The sequence below is a fragment of the Schistocerca nitens genome, chromosome 4, assembly GCF_023898315.1.
Source record: "Schistocerca nitens isolate TAMUIC-IGC-003100 chromosome 4, iqSchNite1.1, whole genome shotgun sequence".
NCBI classification, from domain to species: domain Eukaryota; kingdom Metazoa; phylum Arthropoda; class Insecta; order Orthoptera; family Acrididae; genus Schistocerca; species Schistocerca nitens.
In genome coordinates this window covers 317,536,837-317,552,651 of record NC_064617.1, presented here as the reverse complement: position 1 = coordinate 317,552,651, position 15,815 = coordinate 317,536,837, and the positions used below count along the sequence as shown (strand labels likewise).

Here is a 15,815-nt window from a genome sequence, read left to right as displayed (position 1 = left end):
GTAGATGAAGATGAAATGGGAGATATGATACTGCGTAAAGAGTTTGACGGAGCACTGGAAGACCTAAGTCGAAACAAGGCCCCGGGATTTAACAACATTTCTTGGGAGAGCCAGTTCTGACAAAACTCTACCATCTGGTGAGGAAAATGTATGAGACAGGCGAAATACCCTCAGACTTCAAGAAGAATATAATAATTCCAATCCCAAAGATAGCAGGTGTTGACAGATGTGAAAATTACTGAACTATCAGTGTAATACGTCATGGCTGCAAAATACTAATGTGAATTCTTTACAGACGAATGTAAAAATTTGTAGAAGCTGACCTTGGGGAAGATCAGTTTGGATTCCGTACAGATATTAGAACACGTGAGACAATACTGATCCTACGACTTATCTTAGAAGCTAGATTAAGAAAAGGCAAACCTACGTTTCTAGCATTTGTAGACTTACAGAAAGCTTTTCACAACGTTGACAAAATCCTCTTTCAAATTCTGAAGGTGGCAGGGGTCAAATACAGGGAGCGAAAGGCTATCTACAATTTGTACAGAAATCAGATGGCAGTTATAAGAGTCGAGGGATATCAAAGGGAAGCAGTGGTTGGGAAGGGAATGAGACAGGGGTGTAGCCTTTCCCCTATGTTATTCAATCTGTATATTGAGCAAGCAGTAAAGGAAACAAAAGAAAAATTCGGAGTAGGTATTAAAATCCATGGAGAAGAAATAAAAACTTTGAGGTTCGCCGATGACATTGTAATTCTGTCAGAGACAGCAAAGGACTTGGAAGAGCAGTTGAACGGAATGGACAGTGTCATGAAAGGAGGATACAAGATGAACATCAACAAAAGCAAAACGAGGATAATGGAATGCAGTCGAATTAGGTCGGGTGATGCTGAGGGAATTAGATTAGGAAATGAGACACTTAAAGTAGTAAAGGAGTTTTGCTATTTGGGAAGCAGAATAACTGATGGTCGAAGTAGAGAGGACATAAAATGCCGACTGGCAACGGCAAGGAAAGCGTTCCTGAAGAAGAGAAATTTGTTAACATCGAGTACAGATTTAAGTGTCAGGAAATCGTTTCTGAAAGTATTTGCATGGAATGTAGCCATGTATGGAAGTGAAACATGGACGGTAAATAGTTTGGACAAGAAGAGAATAGAAGCTTTCGAAATGTGGTGCTACAGAAGAATGCTGAAGATTAGATGGGTAGATCACATAACTAATGAGGAGGTGTTGAATAGAATTGGGGAGAAGAGGAATTTGTGGCACAACTTGACTAGAAGAAGGGATCGGTTGGTAGGACATGTTCTGAGGCATCAAGGGATCACAAATTTAGTATTGGAGGGCAGCGAGGAGGGTAAAAATCGTAGAGGGAGACCTAGAGATAAATACACTAAGCAGATTCAGAAGGATGTATGTTGCAGTAGTTACTGGGAGATGAGGAAGCTTGCACAGGATAGAGTAGCATGGAGAGCTGCATCAAACCAGTCTCAGGGCTGAAGACCACAGTAACAACAATAACACCCATAAGTTATGCTAAAGCTAGAGCATGTAATGACGTAAAAGAGGATCATCATATGCATATATTACAATAACAAACCAGATCTGCTGGCAGGATCCACTGAATCAACCTTAAAACTAAAAGACTTCAAGAACCTTAAAGTTATAAAAATTGTTCCTAAAAATGTGTTAAAAAATTCTTCACTTTGACCATGAAAAGCATCCAAGGCTGTAGTGAATTTGTTACTTATTAAGAGTACATGAAACTTCAAAAAAAAAAAATTTAGTTTGGAGAAACAGTAAGGACAGTTTTCAGGTTCTGCCTTTCCATCAATGGCAATTTATTTGAGAGGTTTGATGTTACAACATCCCTCCATTTCACGGCAACCACTTCTTGGTTTTTCATTCAAGTCCAAAATTAGGTCTTAATTGTTTTTCATTTATTTTCAAGTTACCAATGGATCACTATAGTATGATCCAACCGCTATATTGGAATTGGCTGTTTTATTCTGTAACACACCACCTTTAGTGGTTTTCTGTTCTGACAGACATCAAATATTGGGTACAAAGTTCCGAGCTTTTCTGATCTAATGTTTTAATTATGTGAGCACTAATGTTTTGATACTCTAATGTAAAATTTTTTAATATTTTTAATTTTTTTTTAAATCTTAAAATAATTTACCTAACCAGTGTACATCTTATGGTTGTTATTCCTTCTCGATTTATTGTTATGCAGATGTTTACCTGAAGGTGTGGCTCTTAAGACCATGAAACTGGCAGTGATACAATAATAAAGGACTAAATACAGCTGAAGTGGTTTATTAATACCCAAGATGACTATTCAGAGCTGTGGTTGCCCTACCTACAAGATTGTTTCACTACAAATTATTTCCATCATAGCCAAGTTCAGCTGGAAAATCTTACGCTGCCATTGTTTAAAATAATGGTGCCAATAGTTTGAAGAAATCAGAAAAATAACAAATAATCAGCTCATTCTGGTAAATAGAGATTATGCACTCTACAGTGCAAATTACCAGAAAGATTTGTTGTTGATAGAAGTATGACACATTTGAATTGGTATTTGGCCATAACATGCTGCTGCTTCTAGCAATATATTATGTGTTGGAGATATTGCATATGATTGACTAAAATAACATACGCCACTTTACCTCTGATGTTTGCTGTTTCATTTGTGTATATTAACAGAGTTGTTCATTTAGTTTTTTGTTATAACTGTCTTGGTAGTTCCCAAAATGAGACAAGTGTCTTTAAACATTGGAAGTAGATGCAAAGTATTAAAAGAACACAACTTCTATATTTAAAAATTAAAGGAAATAAATAAAATCAAAGATAATCTAGAAATATCAAAATGACTAGTCCAGTGCACCTATTTTGCAAGGGTCAGAACTGGCAGTGTTATGAAATTGCATACACCATGACAGATGTCAACAGAAAACAGTATGCACACTAGATTTCGAGTATTAGCTCTTTTTCAGCAATAGCACACAGACACCCAAACACTTACTCAAGTGCCCACTGAATATTTGCATCAGCATTGGAATACCACAGAATGAACAAGAAGAAATTTATAGAGAAGTGGTGACCACTGAGACTACAGCAACAACAATGTACTAGGACCCTAACAAGCCACTGCTGGGTTTTTAGTATCAAGCTGAAAAACATAAATCTTGAAAAAAAAAAAAAAAAAAAAAAAAAAACCCACACACACACACACACACACACACACACACACACACACACACACACAGTGTTATAAAAAGTGCAACTGGAAAACTGGGTATATCATAACATAAATGCATTATATAAGAGGAAATACAGTGACAATCAAGGACCTAGAGAATGTAATAAGCAATAGTTATTAAAATAAACTGGTACTGTACAGTAATGACAGGTTTTATTACGCCAAGAGAACACAAACAAAGAATATTACACTGCTCCCCTTGGAACTTGCACTTAATTGTAACTTCCAGCTTAATTCGCATACAAATACAAAAGCACAAGTAATACTATACAGTCAGTGGAAATTAGTTTCAGAGGCCAACAACAAAATCTACAATACAAACTAAGGCAGAGTTGTGAGTCAACATCTAGTTGATAGCAAACACTGTTAACAAATTAGGTGAACAAATGTTAGGCAGCCCGCACAAAAGCCGAAACTGTAACGATGGACCCCTCCCACCCCAGTTTCTTCTCTTTGCACATCAGTAAGTATTGTATGTATGAAGACCAAGATTATCAGGTACAACAAGCCAATGTTCGTTAATTGTTATGGTCTTAAATCAAGCTTCAAACTGATAACTGTTATCCTTCATCATTTGGTTTCCATTTTCATCTTTGTTGTTATCAGCTGAAGAAGCAAGCCAACCTATACAGTTTTTTTATTTGTTTAAATTAAATATAATACTTGATTATGTCTTTTGGTTCATTGGAATAAAAAAGTAAGGAACACACAGTTCTTTCAATTTATATAGTTGGTTGGTTTAATGATTAAAGGGGCAAACTACGAGGTCATCAGTCACTCCCACCTGCAACAGGTAAGTCGAAGAAACTACACACCAAATAAAGGCCTAGTGCATGAAACCCAAGGAACGAAAACCCCAAGGTCTACCCAAGGTCAACGAAGCCTATATAAAGGAAAAAGAAATGGGGGTAAAAGAAAAAAGTGGGCAAAGTGCCACATCCAGGGAGCAGCTGGAGGCCTCCAAAGGCAGACTGTGATGGGAGCCATACTGCCCACCACTTACCACAGGCACCCCACCCAGCAATACTAAGAAAAGACTAGCAAAATGGACAGTGCAAGAGAAGCACAGGAAAACAGAGGAAGAACACCAAGTCAAACAGAATATGCAAGAGGAGGGACAGAAGCAAACGAGCAGGTAAGGTGAGGGCTGGGGCGGATCACCAAGCCCAGACTGCCGGTGCCCATTCAGGGCAGACGACACAACACAATGTCCCACCAACCCCTTTATGCGCCAACAAGGCTGAGGTGCCATACCTTAGAGGGAGTGGTAAAAACCCATTCACAAATAAAATGCAAAACCAGGTCATCCACTGATGCATTGTCCACTAACATCAGGAGTTGTGAGTCAGGAAGGTTAAGAGTCCGTTGCACTATCGCTAAGGTTAGGACAGTCCAACAAAATGTGGACTGCCATCAAATGGGCATCACAACAACAGTTTGGTGAATCCAGTCAATGGAGGAGATCACCATGGGTCAGCCGAGTATGTCTGATACAGAGCTCACAAAGGACAATGAGTTTTTGTGAGAGGCCCGCATGGAGGTCCTCCACAAAGTCATTACCTACTTCATTGCCCGTAGTTGGTTCAGCAATGTCAGAGTATGCCATTCTGTATTCCTAATTCTTAGAACTTTCGAAGGTCCAATTCTGGGATACTGATTTCAAGAAGCTGCTCACTGGTAGCAAGTTTGGCCAGCATGTCAGTGAGTTCATCCCCCAGGATCCCAAAGTGACACAGGTCCCACACACAGACCACCAAGTGGGAATCCTGGATAGTCAGGACCAAGGAATGGCAAGGGTAACAACGGTGAAGAGCTTGTAAACTGCTGAAAAATACATGAGGAAGGACTCACTGATGCAGGAAAGGATATGCTCAAGAGCACAAGAGATGGTTAACAGTGCCAACTACGCAGTGGAAACACTGCAGCCATCCGACAAGGAGCAGAGTGTGTTGCATCCTGCACGGACATAAGCAAAGCCAGTGTGACCAGCAACCATTGAGCTATTAGTATAGACTACTTCTGAGCCCCGAAACATGCCAAGAATGAAGAAGAACTGGTGGCTGTGGATTTCAGGATGACCAGAGTTACTCGGACCTTGCAATGAGTCATGACAGAGGTTGGATGGAGCGTGTCCACAAAGTTGTAGACGAAAAGGCCCTGAGAAGAGGTGCAAGAGGGGAAAGCTGGAGTTTAGAAAACAGGGAATCGATGTGCATGGCAATTGTAACCTCAGACCTGGAGACCTGGGCTACCACTGCAGGCAGATCTTTGTAACTAGAAAGACGAGACCACAGTAGCACCGGGGAGCAACATATGCGTAACATACATAAGCGATCGACTGTTGTCAGTGCAAAACTCACAATGGTGGAACCCCTGCCTCCACAAGGAGGCTGATCATGGGGCTAGTCCAGAATGCACCAGCAGCCAGTCCTACTCCACAATGATACATCGGATCCAGCATCTGTAATGTCAAAGGTGACACTGAGCTGTATGCAAGACTCATGTCATCTAGACGGGACTGCATAAATGCTGTGTAGAGCCCTATCGGAGTAGAGTGGTCCTCACCCCAGTTGGTGTTTCTGAGGTATCAGAAAGCATTGAGGTGTGACAACATGTCCGCTGTAGTTTACAACGATAGGGAAGCTTTCTCAACCACACATCACAGACCAGTCCCTATAAGAATGATGAGAGTCCACTAGATTGAGGGACTGGCTATCGAGGTACAGATCTGGATGCGCGTTAATGACAAATGTGTAACGCAGGTCTTGGCAGCTGAAAAATGGAAGCAATGAATGAGAGCCCAAGAGTACAATCGGCATATAGTTCCCTGCAGTCTGTGTCCAACAACGATCATCACAGATGAACAAAAATAAATGCAAAAATCATCAGCATACAAAAAGGGGGATACCACAGGCCCCACAGCCACCACAAGACCATTGACAGCCGCTAAAAAGAGGGGGACACTCAAAAAGAGAACCCTGTGGAACCCCACTCTCCTGCAGAATGGAAGTGCTATGGGAGGTGTCAATCTGTAACTGGAAAGTGTGCCATCAAAGAAAATTCCAGATAAAAATTGAGAGCACGCCAGAGAGGCACTAATCGTGTAAGGTGGCAAGGATGTGGTGGCACCATGTGGTGTCATAAGCTTTGGGCAGATCAAAGAAGGCTGCAACAAGGCGTTGAACCAAGACAAAAGCCATTTGAATAGCAGACTCCAGGTGACCTAAATTATCTACAGTAGAGTGGCCTTGGCGAAAACAACCCTGGGTTGAAGTCAAAAGGTCCTGGAATTCAAGGATCCAATACAGCCTTCCACCATACATTCAAGTAACATGCAAAGGCTACTGGTTAAACTGACTGGACGATAGCTCAGCGTGTGAAGATGTGGTTTACCTAATTTAAAAACTGGAATAATGACACTTTCTCACAATTGGGAAGGGAATTAGCCCTCACTTTAGACATTGTCATAAAAGGCAAGTATATGACATTGGTTAGCCACCGATAAGTACAGGAGCAGTGTCCGGGCAGAGAGCAAGGTTTCTGGCAAATTCCCAGTTGCCCAGTTGGCATTGTAAGGCTCCAAGCAGTGTTGCTGTTGTTGTGGTCTTCAGTCCTGAGACTGGTTTGATGCAGCTCTCCATGCTACTCTATCCTGTGCAAGCTTCTTCATCTCCCAGTACCTACTGCAACCTACATCCTTCTGAATCTGCTTAGTGTATTCATCTCCTGGTCTCCCCCTACGATTTTTACCCTCCACACTGCCCTCCAGTACTAAATTGGTGATCCCTTGATGCCTCAGAACATGTCCTACCAACCGATCCCTTCTTCTGGTCAAGTTGTGCCACAAACTCCTCCTCAATCCTATTCAGTACCTCCTCATTAGTTATGTGATCTACCCATCTAATCTTCAGCATTCTTCTGTAGCACCACATTTCAAAAGCTTCTATTCTCTTCTTGTCCAAACTATTTACCGTCCATGTTTCACTTCCATACATGGCTACACTCCATACAAATACTTTCAGAAATGACTTCCTGACACTTAAATCTATACTCGATGTTAAATTTCTCTTCTTCAGAAACGCTTTCCTTGCCATTGCCAGTCTACATTTTATATCCTCTCTACTTCGACCATCATCAGTTATTTTGCTCCCCAAATAGCAAAACTCCTTTACTACTTTAAGTGTCTCATTTCCTAATCTAATACCCTCAACATCACCCGACTTAATTCGACTACATTCCATTATCCTCGTTTTGCTTTTGTTGATGTTCAGCTTATATCCTCCCTTCAAGACACCATCCATTCCGTTCAACTGTTCTTCCAAGTCCTTTGCTGTCTCTGACAGAATTACAATGTCATCGGCGAACCTCAAAGTTTTTATTTGTTCTCCATGGCTTTTAATACCTACTCCGAACTTTTCTTTCGTTTCCTTTACTGCTTGCTCAATATACAGATTGAATAACATCGGGGATAGGCTACAACCCTGTCTCACTCCCTTCCCAACCAATGCTTCCCTTTGATGTCCCTCGACTCTTAACTGCCATCTGGTTTCTGTACAGATTGTAAATAGCCTTTCGCTCCCTGTATTTTACCCCTGCCACCTTTAGAATTTGAAAGAGAGTATTCCAGTCAACATTGTCAAAAGCTTTCTCTAAGTCTACAAATGCTAGAAATGTAGGTTTGCCTTTCCTTAATCTTTCTTCTAAGATAATTCGTAGTGTCAGTATTGCCTCACGTGTTCCAGTATTTCTACGGAATCCAAACTGATCTTCCCCGAGGTCGGCTTCTACTAGTTTTTCCATTCGTCTGTAAAGAATTCGCGTTAGTATTTTGCAGCTGTGACTTATTAAACTGATAGTTCGGTAATTCTCACATCTGTCAACACCTGCTTTCTTTGGGATTGGAATTATTATATTCTTCTTGAAATCTGAGGGTATTTCGCCTTGCTCATCAGATGGTAGAGTTTTGTCAGGACTGGCTCTCCCAAGGCCGTCAGTAGTTCCAATGGAATGTTGTCTACTCCGGGGGCCTTGTTTCGACTCAGGTCTTTCAGTGCTCTGTCAAACTCTTCACACAGTATCGTATCTCCCATTTCATCTTCATCTACATCCTCTTCCATTTCCATAATATTGTCCTCCAAGCAGTGGGGAATGAAAAATAAAGGGAGTCATTCCATGTGATGTTTGAGAAGACTGAACTGAAATGTTATATTCTTCTGCAATCTCTCTGACAGTCAGTCTTTCAGTGGCACGCACAATTTTGTTCATGTTCCTAACAAGCAATTTTACAGGTTCCACAGTGGGACAATCTTCTGTTGGGGAAAACCTGAGGAAGAAGGAATTGCTGAAGTAGTTGCTGAAAGAATGTAATCGATCAGACTCCATACAGGCTCGTCAATGCCGTCACGGTGGTGGAGCAGTTGGGATGGCAGCCGAAGAAAAGGCATCCCACTCTGCATTAGCAAAGGCTCACATGGGAGGGTGTCCAGGCGAGTAATGCTGAAGAAAAGGTAAGACAATCAGAAAATGATTGTGTTGCACAAATCACCATTAACTCCCCATTGAACAGATGAGCTAAGAAGGGAAGATCAATGGCCAAAAAAGTTCCACATGCCACACTAAAGCGTTTGGGTGCTCCAGTGTACGTCCTGCCAGCAGGCCTTCAACAATCCTTCATCAAACAGCGGTCATAGTGGAACCAAATAGAGTGTTACGGGTGTAAAAATCCACAAGGAAAAGGGAGGGAGCTTCCAAAGGAGAGCAAGAAGAGCAGGAAACATAGGAGGGAGGAGATGACAACTGCATATTGTTACTGCTGAGTCTAAATGGGTCTGAAAGGCCACTGCTTCCAGCACAGTATGAAGAGCTAACAAAGTCCATGTGGACCAACAGACAGACGCCACAGGATGCTTGCAAAGGACCAACCCAGTTCTGGCAGAAGGCCTGGAAACCACAAATAGTCAGCAAATGAGTATCCACAGAACGAGATTCCTGCAGTAAAACACAAGCTACAGAATAGAGAGGAGGAAGAAGAGACTGCAATTCTGAAAGGTGATGATAGTAACTATTACAGTTCCACTGGAGAGTAGTACAAGAGGCTAGATGGAGGTCAAACAGGCCAGAATCGATCATTGTGCCGAGTCAGTGTCTGTCACCAGTAAGGATAGACGACATCCATGAGATGGCAGCACTGTACGCAGCACAGAACTTGAGTGACAGTGACGTGACTGAGGACTGTTTTTGATACTTAAAATGGTGATGTTTCCATTATAAGAACAGCATGTAAACATTAGTTTTCTCCATTTGCAGAGTCTGACACCTATTGAAATTCATTGCCAGTTGAATGAGTCACCTGTCCAATGATGAAAATTTTTGGCCAATGCATATACAATAGAAATGCTAGTCCCACACTGATAACTTTTAATACCCAGATTTTACAAGAAATAATCCGGTATATCTTTCATTCCTGACATTCTAGCATGTGATAAAAGTTAGCTATGTGCTCTATAACACACTGTAACAGTAGAAAGATAAAAAGACATATTTCATATTGCCAAAGACAGTCTTACATGTATGTTAAGTAGAATGTATTAAGATAAGTATCGACACTACACACACAGAGAGAGAGAGAGAGAGAGAGAGAGAGAGAGAGAGAGAGAGAGAGAGAGAGATACCTGTGATTGTGTATCTACATATCCAGGTATTTCATACACTCCAGTGCTCACACTTCGATCGGTTTCAGGCTCATCATCTACATAACTCAATGTACGGCTGGCTGAGAGAGGTGAGAAGTGAGGTCTTTCTTCAGTGCGATCAATAAATCCACCCTCACTGAAAAAAATTATATTCAGTTTTTAATGTCTGAATTATATTTTCCTATTCTACTTCCATGATCAAAGGTACTTACTCATCTGAAGGGTGGGAGGCTTCACCCCACGCCCTGCGTGGTTCTCTAGCACCCAAAGAGGTTACTTTGTTATCGTATGAACGAGAAGGTCGTGTAGAAGGAATAAGTTTTGATTTCTCTTCAGCAATTACTGGCGCAGGGACTGTTTGGCGAATAAGCCGCTTGCTGGGAGAAGACCTGCAACAGTACATAATATCTCAATTTTCAAGTGACAAAAATTCTACAGTGTCTAAGGGCCACTGCAAGAGTGTGGCATTGTTCTTGTTAATACAGAGGCATATTACTGAATGGAGTACAGTTTTATCAAAAAATTTATTAAAATTTGAAAATAGTGAATGAAAACAATGTACAAAAGTGATAGGAGGATTCCAATCAACTGCAGACAATTAGTGGGTGTGTCACAGGCACAGAAGGCTCACATGAAGACCCCTTTTAAGCTTTTGTTTTCCTAATAACTTTAGTCACACACACCTATCTTTTTCTTTTTAAGTGACAACACTATTACAACAAACAGCTATCATAAAACAACTGCAACAATAAAACCAGCGAAAACTCTTTCACTTTCATACAGAAATGGCTCTATGTGAACATTTAAAATCACAACAAAAAGCATAAAACATGTTATTACTGTACCTGATAAAATGTCTTTCAAGCCTGGCTCTGTGTCTTCCTTCTTCTATTGTCTGGAATTCTGTGCGGCCAGAATATGTGAATTTAGAGCCAAGGGATAGGTGAAACCTTCTGGTTCGAGTCTGTGGTGAATGCAGCCTAAAGAACGTGTGATACTCAACACACGATTTCCATAAATTTTTTGATGATCGGTACGTTGTCATATTGAAACCCAACAGGGTATCATAATCCTCAGACTGTAACAAAGATGACATTAAATACTAAAATATGCCTTTTTCTTTACGATATTATTTCACTAATTATTAACCAATAGAAACAAATTTAACGTGTTTATATAAGGGCACTACTTTTTTTAAAATTACAAATGACTTACTGGCTCCCTTCGAAGTTGGATGAAGAATTGCTTCCGTTTGAAAGATATCTTAACTATCTTGGACCATGAAAAAATGTTAATTCTTATTCCATTGTGGAATACTACAAGTCCTAAAGATGTAACTCCAAGCTGTATATCTTTATTTGTTGAATCCTGTGCACACCATCGAAAAGCAGTCAGAGACAGGATATAAAAGCAGATTTATTAATACATCTAATATATTTCTTATTTGAAACACTATTACACACAAAAACAAATATGTAACTTCTTCACAGATGAACCTCAGAGTGTGCTAAATCTACACTCCTGGAAATGGAAAAAAGAACACATTGACACCGGTGTGTCAGACCCACCATACTTGCTCCGGACACTGCGAGAGGGCTGTACAAGCAATGATCACACGCACGGCACAGCGGACACACCAGGAACCGCGGTGTTGGCCGTCGAATGGCGCTAGCTGCGCAGCATTTGTGCACCGCCGCCGTCAGTGTCAGCCAGTTTGCCGTGGCATACGGTGCTCCATCGCAGTCTTTAACACTGGTAGCATGCCGCGACAGCGTGGACGTGAACCGTATGTGCAGTTGACGGACTTTGAGCGAGGGCGTATAGTGGGCATGCGGGAGGCCGGGTGGACGTACCGCCGAATTGCTCAACACGTGGGGCGTGAGGTCTCAACAGTACATCGATGTTGTCGCCAGTGGTCGGCGGAGGGTGCACGTGCCCGTCGACCTGGGACCGGACCGCAGCAACGGACGGATGCACGCCAAGACCGTAGGATCCTACGCAGTGCCGTAGGGGACCGCACCGCCACTTCCCAGCAAATTAGGGACACTGTTGCTCCTGGGGTATCGGCGAGGACCATTCGCAACCGTCTCCATGAAGCTGGGCTACGGTCCCGCACACCGTTAGGCCGTCTTCCGCTTACGCCCCAACATCGTGCAGCCCGCCTCCAGTGGTGTCCCGACAGGCGTGAATGGAGGGACGAATGGAGACGTGTCGTCTTCAGCGATGAGAGTCGCTTCTGCCTTGGTGCCAATGATGGTCGTATGCGTGTTTGGCGCCGTGCAGGTGAGCGCCACAATCAGGACTGCATACGACCGAGGCACACAGGGCCAACACCCGGCATCATGGTGTGGGGAGCGATCTCCTACACTGGCCGTACACCACTGGTGATCGTCGAGGGGACACTGAATAGTGCACGGTACATCCAAACTGTCATCGAACCCATCGTTCTACCATTCCTAGACCGGCAAGGGAACTTGCTGTTCCAACAGGACAATGCACGTCCGCATGTATCCCGTGCCACCCAACGTGCTCTACAAGGTGTAAGTCAACTACCCTGGCCAGCAAGATCTCCGGATCTGTCCCCCATTGAGCATGTTTGGGACTGAATGAAGCGTCGTCTCACGCGGTCTGCATGTCCAGCACGAACGCTGGTCCAACTAAGGCGCCAGGTGGAAATGGTATGGCAAGCCGTTCCACAGGACTACATCCAGCATCTCTATGATCGTCTCCATGGGAGAATAGCAGCCTGCATTGCTGCGAAAGGTGGATATACACTGTACTAGTGCCGACATTGTGCATGCTCTGTTGCCTGTGTCTATGTGCCTGTGGTTCTGTCAGTGTGATCAAGTGATGTATCTGACCCCAGGAATGTGTCAATAAAGTTTCCCCTTCCTGGGACAATGAATTCACGGTGTTCTTATTTCAATTTCCAGGAGTGTATATTAGAAAAGATCATTTATTGATGTATATCATTATGGTACAGAATTAGTAAAATATCAAAGCTCAATGAAATGAGCAAGGACAATTAACAGTAATAGCACAAAATATATTGAAAATACTTCACAAGAGACAGACTTGGGCATCGTAAACAAAAAAATAAATAAATAAATAAAAACCACCACCACCACAACAACAACAACAACAACAACCACCTCGATGTAATGCGCAACAAATTCCTGAAATTATCTGACTCCTGCCTAAACCAGTTGACAATGACATCTGCAAGGTCTCTAAACTTTAACTGAAGTTTCATAGTATGTAAGTTTTCAAACAAAATATGACACAAAAACTTCTTGGAACACATGCTTTGTTTAAAAACAGGTTAAAATGGAACTACACCCTAATCTCTCCGAGATACAAGAAAATCCAACATCCTCCTGGCCATCAGTCTACAACTTTCATGATATGAGCAGTCACGAGTTTAAAAAAAAATCCCTTTTTCCCAAATCCCTGATGATTAAAGGACAGACATTTATATATAATTTGTATTTAAGAAATCTACTCCATATGTGTGTTAGTGAAAAATGTATGCAATCATGTGCAAGTCTTAACAAGTGTTCTGAAAAATGACGCACACCATCTGTCTTCAAGACTCTTGAAACATACAGGTACATTAATGACATATGAGAAATAAGTCAGCAGCTTTAAATGTTCTTGATTATTGCAAACATTATAACACATTCCATCTTTCACACCTGCACAACGGAACTGACACACAGCCTGATGTCTACATTATCTTTCAATAGTGCCACACTGCAAGAAGACTTTAGTGATATATCAAATTTATAAGAAATAAACCCAAGCTTTTTGTGAGCCATCAAATGACACTGATATGATACAAAAGAATGCCTGATTGTGCACGTTAAACATTCTCTGCTAGTACGACTGTTAGTGTGAAGGAACACCAATTTTCCATCCAGTTGCTCAGCCAATTCTCTAACAGACTTGGAAAAAAAAACTCAATTTTATATAAATGTATTTTTAAGTTTCCCCTATAAATTCATCAGTTTCAGTTGAAAACCATCCAACCATCGTCAAGGAATGCTGATGACAATTCGGGACTGAGCACACGTCGGAGATAGCAAGAATAAGGAAGGAAATAAGATCCGTTCTTTTCAGTAGAACTATCCTGACATTTCAACTGATTCAATACAAAACACCACACACAAGCTCACAGTGATGCTCAGGCAGAGTTTTTAACCCAGCTTTTCCTGAATGCTACTCCAACATGCTAACCAATGTCCTACCTCACTCAGTATCAAAAAACAAAATAATGATGTCCTAACTGCACATTCCTTATGAAAAATATCAAGCCTGTATTTTCTGGCCAGTTCAGTAGTACAGAATCCCAAAGATCTTAATGCTTTCATTACAGGAGCAATATGGTATTTCACCATTTGAGAGAATCACTACAGGGAATAAAAAACTGGCCTTAGAAACTAAGTGGAATCAAATAGTGACAGCTTCATCAATTGCAACAGACAGCTCCCACCAACCAAATGTAATCTGGTTTTCTTTCTTTCACTGATTGCTGTATCTGCATCACAGCAGAACATGACAGTACATCTCCTCCTCAAGAAAAAGAAAGTGAATTTGATGTCTTCAATATTATACTTACTCTAGCACGATGCAAGTCCACACCATACATATCCAACCTCTTTGCATGTTCAAGGAAGTTGAATTCAGCATCGGCTGGTGACTGGCGCCTTTTGGAGAAACACAGTAAGCATTATAAAAATCGTGATAAAAACATAGCACTAAAAATGAGACTGGCTTTAAAAAATTGTAAAACACTGAGAAATAATGACAGTAATAGTAAGTATAAAAGACTCTGATGAACTTTTAGGCGAAAGTAAACCTCTTATACCAACATCAACACTTATTTTGCGTATAATGATAATCACTTTTTTTGAGGGAAGGAAAACAAAGTACCAACCAGCAAACAACAAATCGGAGTATGAACCATCAACACTTTCACAGAAAATATATCAAATTCAATTGATGCATTGTTTCTTCACGCACAGCCCTCCTCCCCCTTAAGTGTGGGATACTTGGGAATATATGCATACATGAACCTAACTTGACATCCGGCTCTTTTTTGAATAATTGGTTGCAGCACCAGAGAAGCCATAGTTATGGTCCCAAGCACAACCCATACTGAGCAACTGGATGTAGAGCTTGTAGTTGAGACCTGCATGGATGTGTAGAGGCATTGTGTAACCATGGTTGTCATATGCTATCCAAAGATGGTGACAGCATAGTCGTTCACTCTCTCAATTGACACCTTGCTGCATTTAGCATTTTGCAAGGTGTTTAACACATTGTTTCCACATTGCACCGCTTGGAAACGTCCAGCGTATCAGGGGTGACAAGGGGACTAAATCAGTGTAGAGCACAACACAGGAGCAGTCCACCACTGCTCTGCATGAAAAAACTGCATGTTCATCATGGTGCAAAGCATGTGGCTATTGGTGCTTTGTGACATGTTTCTAAATTTGCTGTATCAATGGTGGTAGTTCCACCTGATCGGGCAAAGGTGCAGGTGTGAGGTAGTCAGCCAGAATCCTCAGTGGCTTCCCACAAACCATTTCAGCCAACAATGAATCACATGTCAGATTTATAAGCCATCTGTAGTTCTGAAAGGACCAGAGGTAGTGCTTCCATCCAGGTCTCTTGATGACACTTGTGAGTGCCCTTTAAAGTTCCATACCATCTTTCAACCATCCCACCGCTGACAGGATGATAACTTTTGGTGAGGTGGCACTGGAAACTGCACAGAAACATTCCATGCAGGAAAATTATATCCAAAAACAAAGATGATGTGACTTACCATACGAAAGCACTGGCAGGTCAATACACACACAA

General features: G+C 41.6%; 1 protein-coding gene across 3 annotated transcripts in view; it reads right to left on the bottom strand.

Moving 5' to 3' along the window:
• The window catches only part of LOC126253310 (tyrosine-protein phosphatase non-receptor type 4), a 204,204-nt gene that overhangs the window by 97,787 nt on the left and 90,602 nt on the right, over positions 1-15,815 (bottom strand). For all 3 annotated transcript variants that reach the window (XM_049954542.1, XM_049954544.1, XM_049954543.1), the window contains 5 exons: positions 14,569-14,656; positions 11,166-11,318; positions 10,796-11,028; positions 10,163-10,339; positions 9,930-10,086 (listed from right to left, as the gene is read on the bottom strand). In XM_049954542.1, coding sequence (XP_049810499.1) covers positions 9,930-10,086; positions 10,163-10,339; positions 10,796-11,028; positions 11,166-11,318; positions 14,569-14,656 — 808 coding nt within the window. The remainder of the gene's footprint in view (positions 1-9,929; positions 10,087-10,162; positions 10,340-10,795; positions 11,029-11,165; positions 11,319-14,568; positions 14,657-15,815) is intronic.